Source organism: Aquarana catesbeiana, linkage group LG02 (assembly GCF_042186555.1).
Source record: "Aquarana catesbeiana isolate 2022-GZ linkage group LG02, ASM4218655v1, whole genome shotgun sequence".
Lineage (NCBI taxonomy): Eukaryota > Metazoa > Chordata > Amphibia > Anura > Ranidae > Aquarana > Aquarana catesbeiana.
This window is the reverse complement of record NC_133325.1, coordinates 273,470,526-273,492,868: the sequence shown is the minus strand read 5'-3', so window position 1 is coordinate 273,492,868 and position 22,343 is coordinate 273,470,526. Positions and strand designations below refer to the sequence as shown.

Sequence of the window (22,343 nt, the reverse complement as noted above, 5' to 3'; positions counted from 1 at the left end):
TAGGGCTGGAATTGCTGCAGTCATAAGTCCTAATACTGACATCACCTCCCTCACCGTACATTTGGTGCTGGTTTGAAGAAATGACATCCTCTGCTTCAGATTCGATATCTTTTCTTCTGGCAAGACTATCCTTTGATCTACAGACAGAATCTTGTAGCCCAAATACAGAATATTCTGTGTTGGGGTTGTTTTGGATTTTTCCAAACTGATTATCCACCCCAATTGACTCAGGCTGAGTTGTGTTAACTCTAAGTCCTAACGAAGTTGTTTCTCCGAGTGGGCCATGAGGAGCAAGTACGGAATGATCGAGACTGATTGGAGTCTCAACAGAACCAGTGCCTCTCCGAGAACCTTGGAAAAAATTCTCAGAGAGGACGACAGTCCGAAGGGAAGTGCTCTGCACTGAAAGCACTGATAAACTTTGGTATCTATCGGAATCGCCATACGAATACATTTCTGGCATTCCTTCCTTATTGGGATATGTAGATAGGCATCCCTTAAATCCAGGGTAGCCATAAACACCTCTTTTTGGAGAAGATTCCTTTTTGAGTAGATGGACTCCTTCCAAAATTTTTTGTATCGGATGGAGAGGTTCAGGGGTCAGAGGTTCACGATTAATCTAAACTTCCCTGACATTTTTTTCACCACAAAGACGTGGGAGTAAAAACCGTCCCCCTGTTCCTGAATAGGGACTGGTGTCAATACGTCTTGATCCACCATCTCCTCTATTAGTAATGGTAAGGCCCTGGCCTTTTCTGAGTGTCATGGAAGTTTTGTCACTAGAAATTGTGAGGGTGGGTCGCTGTGAAATTCCAGCACATAATCTCTTTTTATTATGTTTAGAACTAACTTGTTTGAGGTCATCTTTTCCCACTGTGGGAGAAAATTTTTTAGTCTTCCTCCCACAGGGGCCCTGATGTCACTGGGGTTTGGGGTTCTGACTGGGGTGGTTAAAAAGTATACTTCCTTTTCCTTTCCCTTTTTGCCCTGTTCAGTGCTTCCTGGGTTTGAACTCCTGTTTTTGAGGGTTCTTTTGAAGGACGAAAAAACTTCCTTTGAAAGAAAAACAGAAATTAAACTTGTCACCTTGAAAAGCATAGGGAAAGTTTTTAAGAGCTCCCCTCTAGGGGTGCCTGCCCCCAGGTGTTCTTGTAGTTGTGACAAGCAAAACTCAAGATTTCTAGCTACACAAGAAGTGGCTAGAGCTGGCTTCAGGCCTGCCATTGATGCACCCCAGGCCGTTTTTAAGACTACGTCTGTTTTCCTGTCCATTGGGTCTTTTAAATGTCCCATAACCTCAAAAGGCAAGGTCAGACTGTTTCGATACTTTGGACAGTGGGGCCACTCCTTACGGACAAGATCAGAAAGTATGCTATGTATAGGGAATACTTTTGCATTCTTTTTCCCCAGGGTCTCATACATCTTATGCCTGGACAACTGAACTTCTTCCTCATCGGTTTCCAGCGTATTATAAATAGTGCCGAACAGCTCGTCCACTACCTTAAGGGACAGCTTGTATTTTGCGGCTTTGTTATCTACAGCCTGATCCTTATCCTGGTCAGAAGATTCAGGCCCAACGCGGGGCTATGCTCCCTGACTCTACGGGGCTCCCCAGAGCTGGATGTTGTAGGGCCTGGCGAAGAGGGAATCACAGCTGCACTACTGGTGGAAGCAAACGTGTTTACATCTGAGATGAACTCCCTGATTTAAAGGTTGATGCCATTTCATCTTTAAAAGGTGCTAAGGAATTTGGCCAAGGAAGAGTCTGCCTCTGATTTTAGTAAGCCAGCAATACACTTCCCGCATAAAGCTTTGTTAGAGCCTGAGGATAACTTGTTCCCACAGGTAGGGCACTTCTTGCGGCCTGACTTGTCTTCCCTTGGAGCCTCCTTAGCCTGTAAACAAAGATAGATGTACTTAGCATCAAATCCCCACTCTCTTTAAACACCCATGCTGCAACCACCATACTGCATATTCCCAGGACAGTGAGGTATCCACCACCATGGAGTATACTAGTCCCAGCCCTACAACTACCAACAAGTAAAACCACAGTACAGGGCTTCCCCAGCAGCCTACCTGGGTTTGGCTGGTGCCTGCCTGATTCGCCTCCATGGTCACCCCTTCATGCTCCAAATCCCGCCACTAGTCCGGTATTGCTGGATGCTGGTCGTGATTAGTAGGCCCAGCCTGGGCTTTTCCCTTCCTCCATGCGCCGTGGAGACCTGGAACCGGAAGTCTCGGCGCACAGTGATGACGCGGTTCCGACCCCCACCGCGATCGCAGCAAGGAGCTGAAATGGATGAATCCACCTGCACAGCTCCTGGGGGAACCTGCATCACCCTGCCACTGGCACACCTCGGCACTGGAAGGAGGGGGGTAACGGATCTGCTCCTGTTATGCTGGACGGTACCCGAGTCCAAAGAAAAGAGGTAAGACTTCACTTGGAGCCGACGGATAGGACCCAGTCCCCCTGTGTGGTCTCCACTCCCTTCAGGCAGCCCCTGAGAGATGAAGTCCTTCTCTTGGTTCCTCAGCAACATGTTCCTCTGACAGAGGAAAAACAAATGACTGACCAGGGACCTGAGGGACTGCCTTTGAACTGTGACAATGTGTTTCCTGTGGCGATGGGAGGGACTCTCAAGGGCTGTCCTGGAAGATGACTGGAGAAAATTCCTTAGGAATCTCCCTTACCTTATCCAGCTGCAGGGTTCTGTGGCAAGAGACCCAATCTTCACCTCTCACGGTGGGCTCTGTTTAGAAAACCTTCAGGGACTGGGGCCCTCTTTTTATCGGGGGATCCACAGCCCTGGGCCTGTAAAAAGCACCCCACCAGGAGTATGGCTGAAAAAAAAAACAAATACTGGATCCCGGGGTCCAGCTCTCTAAAAAGAGAAGTGTTACAGGTAAAACCTTGTTTCTTCATACACAAGGCCTGGGTACCATTCAATTTGGCCTGGAAAAGACACTTTGAATGGATTTGGTTGCATGGCTTGCCCCAGTAAGGAATATTCCAGCGGAGCTGAGTACAGCACATCCTTACTCGTGACCAACACCTAAGACACTGGCGGAAAAACTGAGGCACTCCCGGTAAGGGGAGGGGTTATATGAGAAATTGAACTTCCTGTTTAGGGTGTGCCAGTGTCCATCACCTGAAGGTGCCATATAACCCATACAGTTATTACTGTGGCTCTGTGTCTCGTGATGTACAATAAAGAAATGCTTTAAGATAATTTCACGTGGCCAAAAAACTGAATGTTATATGAAAATATGCCCACTATAGTTTTAAAGGAAGAGGGTAAACTGGATGCACAACTGCAGAAGATGTTTGATAAATCAGAATCTACAGTCGGAGGAAAAAAAAAAAAAAAGTCTGAGTGCTTTCACACTGGGTCGGTGCGCTTGCAGGACGTTAGAAAAAGTCCTGCAAGCAGCACCTTTGGGGCGGTTTGCGAGCAGTGTATACACAGCTTCTCCACCGCCCCTGCCCATTGGAATACATGGGCAGCGCTGCCAAAACGCTTTGGCATCGGCGCTACACGGGTGCTTTCAACCCTTTTTAACTCCTCCTAGGGGGTTAAAAGCGCCCCGCTCCGGCCCGAATAGCAGCGACAAAGCACCGCTATAACAGCGGTAAAGGGCTCTTAATGTTTGTATTATGGCACCACAGAATGTTCTGTTAGTTTTCTTTTATATCTTTGTTTTTATATATACTTGTGCTGTTTGCGCATTTTGTGAATCCTCTTATTAGCAGCGCTTCAAATTCAATCAGACATAGGACTGAGTTTGAGGCGTTTGGATCAACAAGGAGAACATAAGACATAGAACAAACAAAATGATAATGGAGGAGCACTTCACGCTTTCTGTCAAACAGAGAAGTAAATGTAAATGTACGGGCTGCAGAACTAATGAACCACAAAAAAGTAAGAACTTTATTTTACAATGTCACGCTATCCCCTATGTTCAGGGCAATATGAAGAATACTTCTAAACTATACAAACCCCATTTGTTGAAGTAACAGAAAGCCTGAGTACTGCCTCTGAAGGACTGGCATCTACAAATCACTAGTCCATAACTGTACCAAGCTCTTGCGGGCAGAGCTTCACAATATCAGAAAAAAATGCCCTGCAAGCCAGTTACAGCTTTAGAAAGAGCTAAGGTTGAAATTTCCCCCTGAATATCTTTACAAACTGACAGATAGTAGGCCAGAGGGTCAGCAAAGCTGAGATTGCTGTAAATAGAGGATTCTGCGATGAATATAAAATGTACAATGAATTGGAAAATTATATAAAATAAAGACAATGCTCCAACATTGTCAAGTAACTTTAATTTCTGACCACTTTAATCCTAACTAGATAAAAAGGATCAACTGCTATATGAAAGTTTGCAGAATGCTTTAACTATCCCCCACTTATTAAATCGCTGACCCGCTACTGTATCCCTTCCGTGTTCTACCCGTTTTGGTTCCTCCCCATATATTTTATCTGGGGCTCGACTAGACCTCGGCTTAATAAAACTGTGCTTTACAGGCAGAAGGTTGGAGGGGACTGGGGATGTCAAACATAACCTATTATTAAAAAGCAGCGCAAATCACTCCTTTAGTATAAATGTTTGCTGGAGCTGAGGCACCCGTCTGGATTTATATTGATCTGGTAGACATGGACCCTGTTCCACTCTCATCCCTCCTTTGTTTGTCTCCTCAGCTCCGTCCCAGGCCTCTAAACCCAACCCTAGCCAAAACTTTAGGAGGTCTGGGACACAATATAATATTTACAGACCTCATCTCTCCCCATCTACCTCTCCTAGAAATTATTAAATGCCCCTTGTTCCCTCCTGGTCCTAACAGCCCTCATAGTTTCATCTGGTGGCGATCCAACGGTTTGTCAACGGTTCGCTCCTTTACCGCACGAGGTATCCGTACCTTTCAGCAGTTAAAAACCCATGATATTCCCAATTCAGAGTAATATCACTATAGCCAAAATTTGTCAGTTTCTGGATTCCTTGAACCAAAATTCCAACAGCTCTAAACCCTCAACGGCATTTGCACCTGCCTGACCATTCAAGGATTTGTATCATCACTATACACTTCCGAACATTACCACCACCCAAATTCCCTCCTATTGTGCACAGTGGGAATATAACTTTGGTGTCCGGCAGGCTCCTGCGGACTGTACTAAGATGTGGAAGGTTCTATTTCACGAAATGCAATAGCGCTGGAGAATTCATTCAAGGTAATGTCCAGATGGTACTATACTCCAGCAAGAATTGCAAAATTCCTCCCTTTTACCCTGATCGCTGCTTTCGAGGCTGTGCAGACAGGCGACATGAAGCACATTTGGTGGACATGTCCCAAGGTTAAACACTTATGGATTTGGGTCTATGCCATGGTCAATACAGTACTGTACCTGAACATACGGAAGGACACATGGGAAGCCGTGTTTTACACTAGCTAATGCCAGAAACAATGTAAAAATAGCGCATTTTTTTGGCCACAGCGCAGACCATTGCAAAAGCATGGAAGATGCCATTCCTTTCACTTGATGAGGTAAAACCATGCGTATACGATACGCTAGTAAATGAAGAAATTAACAGCAATCCTCACGGACACGCACGATAATATTTACTTGGCAGCCCTTGCTTGATCAGTTCTCAATGACAAGTTCGCTGATGTGTTTTCTGGATTTGTAAGGTCCCTCTTGGGCTTTTCAAAGCTGGTCACGGACCCCCTGGGGAGGAATTCTGTTCTCTCTCTACCAATCCTCTCCTCCTTTCTTTCCCTTCTTGCCTAATAATTTCCTCCTTCCTCTTTTTTTCTGGTGCCCTCTTTGGCGCTATCCACATTTTTTTTTCTTACTCAAACCACCATGTAATTTGCCAGATCCCTTGAGATTTAATGTATTTATGCACTTCTAAACGTGGCCTCTCATACAGGTTGGTCCCCATACTAGCCCCGTAGAGTTTATGCTCGGCTCTTCGGCCAGTGTATAGAACACAGGTTGATACCTGGTGCTGCTCTTACTATTTAGTTTTTTTGCTTATGTTTTACGATATACCTTTTCTAAAATGTGCATATGCTTGGTGTGAATTTGTATCATCCCTGCTCTGCTATGGAGCAAACCATTTCTCTGGAACAATCTCCTGATCTTTGTTTTCATGCGATTTATGTGTTACGTAAAGGGATTGGCTGTTTTTGCCAATACATGTATTGGTTACACATTTTCTATCCTCACTGACTCAAAACAATTTTTTCAGTAAAAATATCGTAAGAAGGTTTGCAAAATGCTAACAGAAATCCACAGATATAGAGGTTTACTTACTAAAGGCAAATCCGCTGTGCATCACAAGTGCAGTCGCTTTAGATCTGAGGGTGACATGCAAGGAAAATAAAAATGAGGATTTTTGCTTGCACACGATTGGGTGATAGAAATCAGCAGACCTTCCCCTCAGATCTAAAGCAATTGCACTTCCACAAACACAGTATATATACATTGTTATTTCAGCAATATTCTATTCAAATATATTGTAATAATCATCATTGTATTGGGATATACAAATGAAGCACAAAGATGCTCCAAGTAAACTGGAATGTACTGAAGGGTCTGCATTAGCAGATACTTGGTAAGTTTTCCCTAGATAAAAACTCAGATTTGCAACTATAGAATTCAAGTGACAGATGCTGTAACTACTAATTATATATAGGTCAGCGATCAAGAGAAGATCTGTTATTCAATGGTAATGATTTGTTAAAATTTTTTTTCATATATTCATCCTCCAGTGCAGAAATTACAATTTATCAAGTTTATAACATTTAACACATTTTTTTCATTGAAAAACAGTTGTATTTTCTCATCAGGTTTTCTTCTGCAGAATATACTTAAGGATGCGTTAGTGCTTTTATCAGAGGCGGTCATGAATCCTTTGTTCTCATCTAACAGCAGGGATTTTTCTATGATATATGGAAGGTCAGAGCACAGCTATTATTTTTGCATATGTTACAGACAGTGCACTTAAAAACAAATGTGAGCTCCACTAAGGCCAGGCATAAATGGAGAACTTCATCTGTTGTGAACATACATAAGAGATTTTAACAAGGAACGTGGATATAAATCTGTGGCTAACTTTTGACTTGCATATTTTTCTAAACATTAAAGATATAAAATGTGTGTGGACAGCAATAAATTACTTATAATACGGTGTCCAACTCCATCCCAACTTTTTCCATCTGAATGGGGATGGGGGAATTGGGCTAAAATCTCTGGCACATTTTAATTGCTGTTTGTGTCCCCTTTCAGGAGATTTACCTTCACTTCTTGTCTTCATAACACCCTGTTGCACACTGCAACATAAACAGGTGACATTTATCAATCACATTAGAGACACAATTGATTGCAAAGGCAGGCGGCTCCTCATTTAGTAAAGCCCATACTATAGTTTCTCCACGTATAGGAAACCCCCTGTGCCTATACTCCTAGCCAGCCAAGTGGCCAGATCATTTTTAAATGCATTTATTTGCTGTAGCTAGTTTACTGTAATAAACGTTGACAGGTAAAAGTTATTTGGTCCAGGGAAGAGAAAAGTATCCAATTTTACTTGTTTAGCAAACTGGGTGGTTGATTTTTGGATATATAACGAACAGAGATCTCCCTCAGCACATGAACTTAACATACTGGTTTTATTCTATTTTTGCAAAAGTAGCAATGCAGCTTTTGTACTATGAATATGAATACTTACATCCTGGTAGAGCTTTGCAGTATCCAAGAAATGATAAAACAACAAATAATGCACACAGAAGGTCTGCCCTGCCAACAATTCCAGACACCTATACATAATAATAATAATAATAATAATAATAATAATAATAATAATAATAATAATAATTAATAGCATTCTGAGATCAAACAGTCCACTAAAATAACTTTCACTTTAAAAATTCTTATAAACATTTAAAAAACTAAAACACGTCAGATTTCAGAACTTGCAAAGGCAGCTCCTGGTACCTTCTGTCTTTACATTTGTCCAGGATCAGAGTATCACTCTTGTACCTGGGCTATATAAACCATTGCTCCTTTATGCCTGCAAAACTTTTTATACTCCTGATGATGTGTGTGTGTGTGTGCGCGAAACAGATGTAGAGGTTTATTACTATACAATGCCTGAGGTCCTGGCCTCCACTATGTTTCAGATTGGCGGCGCTTCACGTAAGTGCAAGCTTACTATTTTACACATGAAGTTTTGTATTTGAGATCCTGCCGCCATTATCCCTGGTTGGATTGGCGTTTTTTTATGTAATGGCTAAAGGTACAATTGTTTTATGTTTGTTTTTATGCTGGTTCACCAATAACTACTGCACCATGAGATTTTTTTTTTTTACTTTGTCATTGGTGACTTATTACTACGGATGGGATATGCTGAGCCATTTTTAAAACAAGAAATAAAACTTCCTGGTCATGATCCATGCACTTGAATACATTCTGAAGAGGGTCTTGTGATCCGGATAGAGGGGATAAGTGCAACCTAATAATGACTACATACCTCAGATTACCTGGATCTTATCATATGCAATTTTTGCTGTTCTATTCATTAGACAGCAACTATATCTGGTGATTGTGTTTTTCTGACATTGGTGGGAGGTCGCACTGGGTAATTGAAGCACTAGAGGAGGGAGATCACCTGAATCATATCACTTGATATTTCTTCATAAGAACTATTCTATGTTTGATTCTTTTGAACAGTTTTAATGTTGGACTCACATATCATTACACTTCAGGTGTTTTGGGTTTTTCGATATTGTGCTGAGCGCTGCAATTTTTCTTTGTTAATCTTTCTGGTTGTTTTTGTTATTCTCTGCAATGCAAACTGTTTGCCTTATATGCCATTCACACTGGTAACCTAATATTGGGATTGTGGGGCATTCCAATGTTCCCAAAACTGGAGGGTCGATTAACAACAGTGGTTTCAAGATGCCACTGTGGAGTTCCCTTCTACTGCTCACTAGACTAAAACAGACATCCCAACCTGCAAAAACTCATTTCAGGGAGGTTTCAAACTCATTTCAGGGAGGTGACGCTTCGCCCCTCCCCAATAAAATGCAACCAATGCCCATGAAATGCAGCCTGATCACACAGCTGTTGGTCCTGGGGTCTGGCTGCTGGTCCTGGGGTCTGGCTGCTGGAGCTGGGCTGTTGGGGCCAAGGGTCTGGCTGCTGGGGCTGGGCTGCTGGAGCTGGGCTGTTGGACCTAGGGTCTGGCTGCTGGGGCCAAGGGTCTGACTGCTGGAGCTGGGCTGCTAGTCCTGGGGTCTGTCTGCTGGAGTCTGGGCTGCTGGTCCTAGGGTCTGGCTGCTGGAACTGGGCTGTTGGTCCTGGAGTCTGGCTGCTGGGGCCAAGGGTCTGGGCTGCTGGAGCTGGGCTGCTGGTCCTGGGGTCTGGTTGCTGGGGCCAAGGGTCTGGCTGCTGGAGCTGGGCTGTTGGTCCTGGGGTCTGGCTGCTGGGGCCAAGGGTTTGGCTGCTGGAGCTGGGCTGCTGGTTCTGGGGTCTGGCTGCTGGAACTGGGCTGTTGGTCCTGGGGTCTGGCTGCTGGAGCTGGGCTGCTGGTTCTGGGGTCCGGCTGCAGGACCAGCAAACCAGACCCCAGCAGAGTCGGCTGCTGCCGGTTAGGGGTGCGCATCTTCACTGGTTTCACGATTCGATTATCTGGTCAACTATTTGATTTGATTCCGCGATGCATCACGATTACCGACGAGCTCCCACTTCCACTTGGGCCGCCTAGGCGGCCCTTCCTCCCTGCAATCTTCTGGGACACATCACAGTTCCCAAAAGATTGCCTGGCTATGCAGGAAAGCACAGTGAGACATGCGCACAGTTCCCTGTACTGTCTCTGTGCTGACCAGTGCAGCTGGTGCTCAAAATTTTTTGGGGGCGCAAACAAACTGAAAAATACTGAACCTCCCCCATCCTGCCACCTGTGCCCGTCAAACGTAGCCACCTGTGCCCGTCAAACGCAGCCACCTGTGCCCATTAAATGCAGCCATCACTAACCCCCCCCCCCCACAATGCATGGGCCACCACTGGTGCTGACAGTTCCTTGGCATTCCTGTTTGCACCTTCCAGCACACTAGGAGTTAACAGTGGAATGTGCACAGGATAGCCAGGGACCGGTCAGCATGGAGCGTGAGGTGTAATGTTACTGTTGTTAAAATGACTTTCTTTTAATAAATTCTGTGTTACAATGGATGATGTGCCCCGCTGTACTGTGTATATGCTTTTTAAAAAACTGTCATTTCATACCGAATTTCATTGTAGTACGAAATATCCCGCTCATGTGACTTCCGGCCCGTCCCGCCCCTCTCCTCTCACGTCTCCCGAGTCCTGACGTCAGTGGGGAATTCTCAGACCCGCCCGCTGACTATAGCTATCGTATCAGAAGAGAGGCGGGCGGGACTGAGAAGTCCCTGCTGACGTCAGAACTCAGGAGAGCGGAGAGGAGAGCGGAGAGGAGAGCGGAGAGGGGTGGGACGGGTCGGGAGTCACATGAGCGGGATATTTCGTACAACAGTGAAATTCGGTATGAAGTGACATGGTTTTTTAAAAAGCACATACACAGTACAGCCAGCGGGGCACACCATCAATTGTAACACAGAATTTATTAAAAGAATGTAATTTTAAAAATACGCTCCGAGTGCATTCCCGGGAGGGGCGGAGCTAGTCGCCATGATGTCACCCGCAATAGATTTTCCGGTCCTTATGCATCAATGCCGCATCAGGGACACCCGAATCGCGATGCATCAATTAATTTCAGCACCCCTACTGCTGGTGCCGGGGTCCGGCTGCTGCTGGTCCTAGGGAACCATCCCAGTCAGAGAATCCCCCAGCAGGAGGGGGGTGGGCAGAGGCAGAGAGAAGACTGGGCGTTGTGATCTGTAGGCTGTAGCAATTCAAAGAAAAAAAAAAAACAACTTTCCCCTTTCAAGCGGACTCTTTCTCCACTTTCGGGTGCCGCTGCACAGTGATCTCCTATGCGACAAGTACATGATAATCCCGGTTTGATATAGAAGAAAACTGTCATGTACTTGTCGCATAGGAGATCACTGCGCAGCGGCACCAGGAAGTGGAGAAAGTCCGCTTGACTGGGGAAGGTTTTTCTTTTAATTGCTACAACCTGCAGATCACAGGGGGTGCACAGTCTTCTCTCTGCCTCCACCCACCCCCCTCCTTTCCTTCCCTGCTGTATTGGCCGGACCGACCCGACCTGACAGAGCGGCTGTACTCCATTCGGCCACTCGGGCTGCTCTGTCTGCCTGTGGCTGACTGACAGGTCCAGCCAGGAGAGCGCCCTGCACTCGCGGGTGTCCGGGAGCCCGCAACCAAATGCGGGAGACTTGAGATGTCTGCTAAAACTATCCAAACCAGTGTGATAAAGTTCATGGAGTGGCCATAATACAGGAAGTATGATCTGTCTGAGGTGAATTGAGAATATTGTGGAGTCCACTTTTTAGTTCTCACAAGAGCGTGCCTGTACAAATGTCCAACTGTACACATTAAAAGAAATTAAACAAACTAAAACAAATGAGTAAAGCACATTTTATCTTTGTCCTATTTAAAAGGGCACAACTATTTGATTCTGTGTGGGAAAATATACTTACACATTCTGTATGTACAGGATGGACTGCAAATAATAAAGCACTTAGCAGCGCAGATTTTGGAGCACACATGATTTTCTTGCCTTTGTCAGTAGCTCCACTACTAAACAGCAGTGAAAAAACATCAAGCATCAGGACAGCGACTATGCAATGTAGTAGTATGTTGACCACATGAAAACCAGCTGGGTGCAGACCTCCTGCCAAAACGTAATTGATCCTGAAAGAGAAAGTAAAATTAAACATGTATAGTGACAAATGATTAATTTGGTTTAAAAGGGGTTGTAAATTTTTTTTTTTAATAACAAACATGTTATACCTACCTCCTCTATGCAAGGGTTTTGCACAGAGTGGCCCCGATCCTCCTCTTCTGGGGTCCCCCAGCAGCGCTCCTGGCTCCTCCCCGCATCGAGTGCCCCCTCGGAGACCCGCATTCGAATGGGACACCTGCTGCACCATTGACACAGACAACAGGACTCTGCCCCGGCCCCCAACTCCCGTGTCACTGAATTGACAACAATGGGAGCCAATGGCTGCGCTACTATCAATCTATCCAATGAGGACCCGAGACAGTGGCTGGAGCTGCTGTGCTCATCCCTGTCGATCGAACGATCGGGTTCAGGGGGGCTGCTGCACTACAGAAGGTTTTTCACCTTAAGGCAAAGAATGCCTTAAGGTGAAAAACCTCGAGGGTTTACAAATTTTAGATGGGTGGAGAATGGTTTTTAGCTATGTGTAGTGCCACTTATTTTCAGGGCACCCCGATGCACACACATTACAGTGTCCCCCAGTGCACGGAAACCTGTTGTGTTAAAAAGTGAGCAGCATGTTGCTTTCATTAGGCATTACCCCTGGTCAGCCACCTCTACTAATTTGAATTATAGAGCATCATAACTGTGCCTATAGCGTTTACAGTAAGTTAGTTAGTCATGTATAAAAAGTGTTAGAAGGGTGCTGGGGGAGCAAAGATGACAACCCTTAAATTTATGACATATAACGTACTTGGGCTAAATACTTCCATAAAAAGATATAACATAATAAGAAGGATCAAACTTTATAAAGCAGATGTAGTTCTATTACAGGAGACACATATCTCACAAGATTGTAACCTTACAATCATTTCAAAAGATTACCCAGCTTGGTTCTATGGGGACTCTCCAACAAAAAGAGCTAAGGGAATAGCTATAAGATTTGCCAGTGAGGTAAGGTTCACTTTGGAGGAGAGAAGTATGGAACCGGAAGGGCGATATTTATTTTTGAGAGGCATAATTAAGGAAGTGGAGTACTCCCTGGCAAATATCTACTGTCCAAATAATAATCCAATAAAATATTCAATAGATGTCATGAGAAGGGGAGCCATTATGGGCGGAGATTTTAATCTCTGTATGATACCGGGGTTCGATAGTATGTCAAGTGTACAGAGGACTGGGAACGTAAAGAGGAAGTTAATTAAAAAGATCTTACATCAAAATCAACTGATGGATGTATGGAGAACACATGCTAAATGCCGGGACTATACGTTCCACTCCTCTGTACACGGGACGTATTTAAGAATTGATTTCTTTTTTGTCTAAGTAATTAACATGAATTTTGAAATTTCAATGTTCTCTGACCATGCCCCTGTGATCATGGGAATAAAGATTGAGGGGAACCAAAAAGGCCACCCACCTAGAGAAGAACTATTACAGGATAAAGCAGCGGAAGAAAGGATCAGGCAGGAGTTAGAGGCGTACTTTAAAATAAACGATATGGAGGAAAAAATAGAAGCTACACTATGGGAAGCCCATAAGGCTTATATTAGAGGTATACTGATCCAACTGGGAGCAGAAAAAAAAAAAAAAAGGGCGGAATAAAGAGGAGGAATGTTTTGATAAAAGAAATTTCTGAGCTAGAACAGCAACATAAAAAACAGGGGATAAAGAAATAAGAACAGCATTCATTTGTAAAAGGGAGGAACTGAAAGATATAGTTGAGCAAGAGACACGGTCGGCCTATAATAAAATTAAATAGGAAAGGAACCTCTGGGGAAATAAGACTGGGAAGTCTCTGGCAAGATTACTAAAAAAGAAAACTGCACTAAACTACATAGAGAAAATACAAAAATAGTGGACTAATGGTCTATAATACATCAGACAGACATAGCTAGAACATTTCAGGATTATTATGCGACCTTATATGCAATTAATAAGGTTGAAACAATAGAACAGGTTAAAAAAAAGGAAGACTGAAACAAATGATTTCTTAAAGGATATAGATCTAAAGAGAATCTCGGAGGATTAGATGAGGGTGCTTGAAGACCCTGTAACAGAGGAAGAGGTTATGAAAATATTAAGAGAGACTCCCCTAGGTAAGAGCCCAGGCCCGGATGGTCTGACGACACTATACTATAGAAAGTTTAAAGACAAACTAATCCCGAAGCTGTGTTCATACATAAATGGGATAGGAACGAAGTGGGGTATGAGGAAGGAGGCACTGGAGGCGGCTATAACAGTAATACCAAAGGAAGGAAAAGATGCCTCACTCTGCTCTAGTTATAGCCCTATATCACTGTTGAATGTTGACACCAAGTTATTTGCAAAGATAATGGCAGAAAGGCTGAAATTAGTAATGAATGAGCTAGTATATGCGGACCAGGCTAGGTTTGTTCCAGGGAGAGAAAGTCGGGATAATGGAATCAGAACACTCCTGGTGTTCATAACATAAAATAAAAAAAAAAGACCAAGGCCCCCGGTCTGCTCCTGTCAAACGCTGAAAAAGCATTTGACAGGGTAGACTGGGGGTTTATGCAAGATAACTTAGTGCCAATGGGACTGGGTCTGAGATTCATGCAGTGGATCAAATCGCTTTACAGACATCCCACAGCAAGGGTAAAAGTAAATGGGTCTGCCTCAGGATCTTTCGAGATGTATAATGGTACTAGACAAGGCTGTCCCCGTCCCCCCTGTTTGTGCTGTCATTAGAACAGTTGTTGGCGAAGATAAGGCAGGACATAAACATTCGGGGGATTAAGAGAGGAGAGGAGGAACACAAGCTCGCCGCATATGCAGAAGATATTTTGTTCTACATAACCCACCCCAGAATAACTCTCCCTAATTAAATAAAAACGTTAAAACAATATGGAGAAGTAATTGAATTTTAAAAATGAACCTGGCCAAATCTGAGATCCTAAATATAAATGTGCCAATACAGAAGACCCAGACCTACCAAGAGGAGTTCCCATTCATCTGGAGACAAAAAGAATAAAAATACCTAGGTGTTAATATTACTACTTCCTTGGATACACTATATCACTTAAAATTTCCTGCCATTACTGAACGACATTAAATTAAATTAGAACTGAGTAAAATTGCATCAAGACACGTGTCATGGTTGGGGAGAATTAATCTCTTCAAAACGAGTCTCCTTCCAAAGATCATGTATAAGTACCAGATGTTGCCGATCCCACTTTCACAACTCTGAATACGATACTCCAAAGGTTCATTTGGCAGGGTAAAAAGCTGCGGATTAGCATACCAGTGTTAACCAGACATAAGAGTTAGGGGGGTCTGGGGGTACCAGACCTAAAGAACTATTAGAAGGCGATTCTCCTTTCACGGGTGATAGACTGGGCTGAAAGTAACAGATAAAAGATGGGTGGAATTGGAAAGTACAATAAGAAAGAGAGCTTTGGGGAAATCCCGCACAATTAAGGAATTTAGGGGAGAACACACACAAGATGACACAGAGAGCACTAGAGATATGGGTAAGCAACATAGAGTATGGTCCAAGAGGAGTCTCGGACCACTCCCCGCTGGTGCTGACAATAAATACAGGGGATAAAGCCAATTTTAGAGAATGGAGGATCAGTCCCTATTGTTTGGAATTGATTGGCAACCCGGGAGATATGGTGACTAGATTGAACGAATTTGTACAGATCAATGCAGGCACGGCATCAGTCGAAGTGGTTTGGGACTCCTTGAAGGCTTATCTTAGAGGTCTCTTGATCCAACAAGTGGCAAGAACCAAAGGGAAATCTAGAGAGTGGGAAAGGAACGTTAGGGACGAGATGATGCAGGCAGAGAGGCGATATGTTGAAGACCCAACTCCAGATAGGCAAAGGGAATGGTTAGATAAGCAACAAGTCTACAAAATGGCCACTACAAAGAGGATGGAGAACAGACGTATATTTCAGAGGCAGAACTATTTTGGAGAAGGGGAGAGAGTGGGCCGTATGTTGTCCCTCTTGATTAAATCTAATACCCCCCCTTCTTCTGTCCTGGGAATTAGGTTACCAAATGGGGAGATATCCACTGATGCGATAGCAATAATGTATACTTTCAGTAAATATTATAAATGTTTGTATAAATCCAAGAGGGGAGCTGAGAGTGAAAGAACACACGCTTTCCTTCAGGGAATATCAATCCCGACTTTATCAGAGAAGGATAGAACAGATATAGAAGCACCGGTGACCCTTGAGGAGTTAAAACGAGCAGTGGCTGGAATGTCCTGCCAAAAATCAGCAAGCCCAGATGGGGTCCCAGTAGAAATATACAAACGATATGGTGAGGTACTACTTCCAGAATTGTTGAAAACATTAGAAAGGTCATTAGCCAATGAGAGAATCCCCAATTCAATGTCGGAAGCCACCATCATAATACACAAGGAGGGGAAAGATCAATTGGATGTATCCTCTTAACGCCCAATTTCACTACTATGTACCGATGTCAAAATCTTGGCTAAAGTTCTAGCAACTCGTCTAAATGGATGTACTCAAAAGTTGATGCACCCTGACCAGTGAGGTTTCATTCCCAACAGATCAACTAGCACCAACATCAGAAGAGTCTTTTTAAACATACAGATTTCACCTGACATTGCAGGCCCTAGGGCCATATTGGCCTAGGATGCTGCTAAGGCCTTTGACAGGCTAGAATGGAACTATTTATGGAGGGTGTTAGAGAAATTTGGGTTTGGCCCCTCCTTTATGAGTGGTGAAAATACTCTATAGCGAACCAAGAGCTAAAATTAGAATTAACAATGAATATTCAGAATTATTTCAGCTGGAGAGAGGGACAAGACAGGGCTGTCCTTTGTCCCCTCTATTGTTCGCTCTTGCAATAGAACCACTAGCAATTATGACTAGATCACGGGTAGATATACATGGGTTCCGGCGGCAAATGGAGGAGGACAAGATCGCACTGTACGCAGATGATGTTCTGTTTTTTCTTGGAGATGTTAATACCTTGTTAAACACAGTGATACAAATGGTTAATGAATTTGGGCGATTCTCAGGTCTGGTTATCAACTGGGAGAAATCGCTTTGTTACCGATTGACCCACTTGGTAACCAGATATTGCCTGGTGCCCCCCACTTGGAGGTAGTTACCAAATTTAAATATCTTGGGGTCTGGATTACGAGTGACATAAACCAGTACATTAATGATAATTTAGTCCCATTATTACTTAAATTAAAGCAAAGGAGAGATAATTGGATCCGACTCCCTCTATCTATAGCAGGGCGTTGTAATTTAACCACTTGACAACTGGGCACTTAAACCCCCTTCCTAACCAGACCAATTTTCAGCTTTTGGTGCTCTCACATTTTGAATGACAATTACTCAGTCATGCAACACTGTATCTTTATGAAATTTTTTCACACAAATAGAGCTTTCTTTTGGTGGTATTTAATCACTGCTGGGTTCTTTATTTTTTGCGCCGTAAAAGAAAAAAGACCGAAAAATCTGTAAAAAAATACATTTTTCTTCATTTCTGTTATAATATTTTGCAAATTAGTAATTTTTCTTCATATATTTTGGCCAAAATTTATACCGCTACATATCTTTGGTAAAAATAACCCAAATCGGTGGATATTATTTGGTCTTTTTGAAAGTTATAGAGTCCAAAAGCTATGGTGCGCATATCTGAAAATTGATCACACCTGAATTACTGACGGCCTATCTAATTTCTTGAGACCCTAACATGCCAGAAAAGTACAAATACCCCCCAAATGACCCCTTTTTGGAAAGAAGACATTCCAAGGTATTTAGAAAGATGCATGGTGAGTTTTTTGAAGTTGTCATTTTTTCCCACAATTCTTTGCAAAATCAAGGTTTTTTTTTTACTTTTTTTTTTTCCCACAAAATTGTCATATTAGCAGGGTATTTCTCACAGACCGCATATGCATACCACAAATTACACCCCAAAACACATTCTGCTATTACTCCAGAGTATGGCGATACCACATGTGTGAGACTTTTACACAGCGTGGCCACATACAGAGGCCCAACATGCAGAGGCCCAACATGCAGGGGAGCACCTTCAGGCGTTCTGGAGCACCCAGGCCAATTCTGACATTTCTCTCCTACATGTAAAAATCATCATTTATTAGCTAGAAAATTACTTAGAACCCCAAAACATTATATATGTTTTTTTAGCAAAGACCCTAGAGAATACAATGGCGGTCGTTGCAACTTTTTATCTCGCACGGTATTTGCGCAGCAATTTTTTTAACGCGTTTTTTTTGGAAAAAAAAATGTTTTGTGCTTTACAAAAACCAAAACAGTAAAGTTAGCCCAATGTTTTTGCATAATGTGAAAGATGAAGTTACGCCGAGTAAATAGATACCCAACATGTCACCCTTCAAAATTGCACGCGCTTGTGGAATGGCGCCAAACTTTGCTACTCAAAAATCCCCATAGGCGACGCTTTAAAATTTTTTACTGGTTACATGTTTTGAGTTACAGAGGAGGTCTAGGGCCAAAATTATTGCTCTCGCTCTACCGATCGCAGCGATACCTCACATGTGTGGTTTGAACACCGTTTTCATATGTGGGCGGGACTTACGTATGCGTTCGCTTCTGCATGCGAGCACACAGGGACAGGGGCGCTTTAAAAATTTTTTTTTTTTTTTTTTTATTGTTCATTTTACTTTATTTATTTTAGTTGGATGCTTTTTTCCAAAAAAAAAAAAAAATTTTGACCACTTTTATTCCTATTACAAGGAATATAAACATCCTTGTAATAGGAATATGGCATGACAGGTCCTCTTTACAGTGAGATATGGGGTCAATAAGACCCCACATCTCACCTCTAGGCTGGGAAGCCTGAAATAAAAAAAAAAAAAAAAAAAAAAAAGATCCTGGCTTCGATCGTAGCGGTGAGTCGGTAGAAGCACCGCAAGGCGGCGGGAAGGGGGGACGTCCCCTCTCGCCTCCCGTAAGAACGATCAAGCAGTGGAACAGCTGCTATGATAGTTCTCATGGTGTAGGGAATCGCCGGCTGAAAAAGCTGATATCTGAATGATGCCTGTAGCTGCAACCATCATTCAGATATCCCCGCACAAAGTCAAGGACGTTGTATGACGGCCGGCGGGCGGGAAGTGGTTAAAACTGAGGAAAAAATGTGTTTTTTTTTTTAAATTTGGGATATTTATTATAGCAAAAAGTAAAAAATATTGTGTTTTTTTTCAAAATTGTCGCTCTTCTTTTGTTTATAGCGCAAAAAATAAAAACCACAGAGGCGATCAAATACCACCAAAATAAAGCTCTATTTGTGGGGAAAAAAGGACGTCAATTTTTTTTGGGTACAACGTTGCACGACCGCGCAATTGTCGTTTAAAGTGCGACAGCGCTGAAAACTAAAAATTGGCCAGGGAAGGAAGGGGGTGAAAATGTCCTGTATTGAACCGGTTAAACCCTTTGTGTGGGGAACCAACAGACATAAATTGGCTTGGCAGGCGCTAAAAAAAAATGCCACTGATCTGGGGGACACTGCATTGCCTGACTTCAGTCTCTACTACATAGCGTCCGAGAGAGAGAGAGAGAGCGCGAGAGCGAGAGCGAGAGCGAGAGAGAGAGAGCGCGAGAGAGCGAGAGAGCTAGAGAGAGAGAGAGCTAGAGAGAGAGAGAGCTAGAGAGAGCGAGCTAGAGAGAGCTAGAGAGAGAGCTAGAGAGAGAGCTAGAGAGAGAGAGAGCTAGAGAGAGAGAGCTAGAGAGAGAGAGAGCTAGAGAGAGAGAGCTAGAGAGAGAGAGCTAGAGAGAGAGAGAGCGAGAGAGAGAGAGAGCGAGAGAGAGAGCTAGAGAGAGAGCGAGAGAGAGAGAGAGAGAGAGAGAGAGAGAGAGAGAGAGAGAGAGAGAGAGCGAGAGAGAGAGAGAGCTAGAGAGAGAGAGCTAGAGAGAGAGAGCGAGAGAGAGAGAGAGCGAGAGAGAGAGAGAGCGAGAGAGAGAGAGAGCGAGAGAGAGAGCGAGAGAGAGAGCGAGAGAGAGAGCGAGAGAGAGAGCGAGAGAGAGAGCTAGAGAGAGAGCTAGAGAGAGAGCTAGAGAGAGAGCTAGAGAGAGAGCTAGAGAGAGAGCGAGAGTGAGAGCGAGAGAGAGAGCGAGAGAGCGAGAGAGAGAGCGAGAGAGAGAGCGAGAGAGAGCGAGAGCGCGAGAGAGAGCGAGAGAGAGCGAGAGAGAGCGAGAGAGAGCGAGAGAGAGCGAGAGAGAGCGAGAGAGAGCGCGAGAGAGCGAGAGAGAGCGCGAGAGAGCGCGAGAGAGCGCGAGAGAGCGCGAGAGAGCGCGAGAGAGCGAGAGCGAGAGCGAGCGAGAGAGAGCGAGAGAGAGCGAGAATCTCTAAATCTATCTATCTAGATAATCTATATCATAGTTTGTAGATGCTTTAACATTCATGCAAACCAATCAATATATAGAGTACACTTACTGGAATGTTTTTCTTACCAAAGACATGTAGCAAAATACATTTTGGCCTGAGGAAATTTGATTTTGTTTTTTATTGGATATCTTTTATAGTAGTGATCAAATACTACCAATAGAATACCATTTGTGTGAACAAAATTATAGAAATTTTGTTTGGGTACAGAGTTGCCTGACCACGCAATTGCCAGTTAAAGTAGCGCAGTGCTATATAACGAAAAATGGCCTGGTGAAGAAGGGGGAAACATCTTCCAGAGCTAAAGTGGTTTAAAAAGATGCAAATTTTTATCAAAGATATTTTCGCTAAAAATACAAAAAAAAAAAATCATTATTAGCGGACATAAACACAACCTAACTTACAAAATTCCTGCTAAATTCATAATAAAGCTAAAGGCTAAAACTGTATGGAGTTATAAAATATTTCTAAATTTTAAATTGTGCCTTTTTTGCGAAACAGTAAAAATCGAAGGTACACAAAACTATATATAATCAATCTGAAGGTTGGCTATGCATTTTTCTAATACCCAAAGTGTCATGTGTGCACTGAATTAGTGTATTTTTTTTTTTTACAAAAAAGGATGCATTTTATTGCAATGCAGTGCAGTACAACGCGCGGCAACGTGTCAATGTATCACAATGCGCCAATGCACATAGAGTTGGGTAAAAGTAAAAAACAAAAAAAAAAAAAAACAAAAAAACAAAATCAAGCACTGTGATGCTTTGTAACAATGTACAACACATACCAGCACATGCGGGTTATGTGCATCATAATGCATGCCAGCAGATGCGAATGTGCCCCTAGTGTGCTGGTGCCCTGGTTCGGCCTAAGGCAGCTGAAGCTTGCGGGAGGGTGAGGAAGAGAAGCCAGCAACGTTGCAGGAGAAGCGACTGGTGAATCTGGGGGAACCATTGGCAGACCCCCCTGTGGCTCCTTCTGCAGCAGCTGAAGCTGGTGGGAGGATGAGGAGAAGCTGGCAGCGCTGCAGGGAGAGCCACAGAAGGATCAGCACAATGGGGATGTGGTGGTCTCATTGTAAATAGCCGTGATCAGCGGCATGTCAGCCACTGATCACAACTATTTGTTTATTAAGCAGAGTCTACTGTACAATTACTCCAGTGACCCTGAGCTTATAGCAGAAAGAGGAATGCCAGCGATGTAAAACTTACTGAGCTGACCAGCTGGAAGCAGTTCTGTGGCACTGTAGGTTTTACATCGCTGGCAGTGAAAGGGTTAATCAAGAAACCTAAAGAACAGCACATACAAAATATTATAAAATGTACAATCCATAATTTAAAATAATAAATCTTTAACAATTTTTGCCCTGTGTCCAATGATTTGTGGCTTCAAGAACAGAAATAACTTAGCTGACAAGCTAATTTTGTGAAAAGACTAGACATTGTAAACCAAAGATATCTAATATATAGAAGATGTTTACATCCCCTTGGAGCTACATGATTAACAGATATGCAACATGCAAACATTGTAAAATTTGTAACTTACAAGAGCAACACAGGATACACAAAAAACAAAATAGATTACCATCTTACCTGAATGTTAAGACTGTGAGTGGCCTATAAGACTTATGACTAGCATTGCTGCTGAGTTTAGTACCCCAAAAATCATGGAGCCACAAATCACTGATCGATGTATCTTCTCGAAGGTCCTATAACAACAACAAGAAAAAAAATATTGTACTGCACCAATATAATTTTTGTAATTTAGTATTGTATATTCCTAATATATAAAGTGAAAATATAAACAGGGGATACTAAAAAACTACAATCAATTTGTTGTGCTTAAAAAATGTCATGTTGATCCTGTATATGTTGTATCAAATGTATTCTGGTAGCATATACAGCAATAATATGAATATTTTACAGAAGTCAGAACAATTTAATTTTATGGATTACTGGCCTTTACAAAGCGTCTTATGGCCTTATTAAAGCTGAAGTTCAGCGGATTTCAAATGTTGCTCTGTCTACAGCTTCATTACTTACCTGTAATGAAGGATGTCCCACATCATGCAGCTGGATGCTGGAGAAATC

The 22,343-nt window shown here is 43.1% G+C and overlaps 1 protein-coding gene across 1 annotated transcript in view; it reads right to left on the bottom strand.

Moving 5' to 3' along the window:
* Positions 1-21,957, bottom strand: part of TMTC4 (transmembrane O-mannosyltransferase targeting cadherins 4) — a 139,388-nt gene extending 117,431 nt beyond the window's left edge. The window contains exons 1-3 of the mRNA XM_073614440.1: positions 21,846-21,957; positions 11,639-11,852; positions 7,729-7,816 (exon numbers count right to left, since the gene is read on the bottom strand). Of these exons, the coding sequence (XP_073470541.1) occupies positions 7,729-7,816; positions 11,639-11,767 (217 nt within the window). The 5' untranslated portion in view covers positions 11,768-11,852; positions 21,846-21,957. The remainder of the gene's footprint in view (positions 1-7,728; positions 7,817-11,638; positions 11,853-21,845) is intronic.
* Between the last annotated feature and the right edge of the window lie 386 nt (positions 21,958-22,343).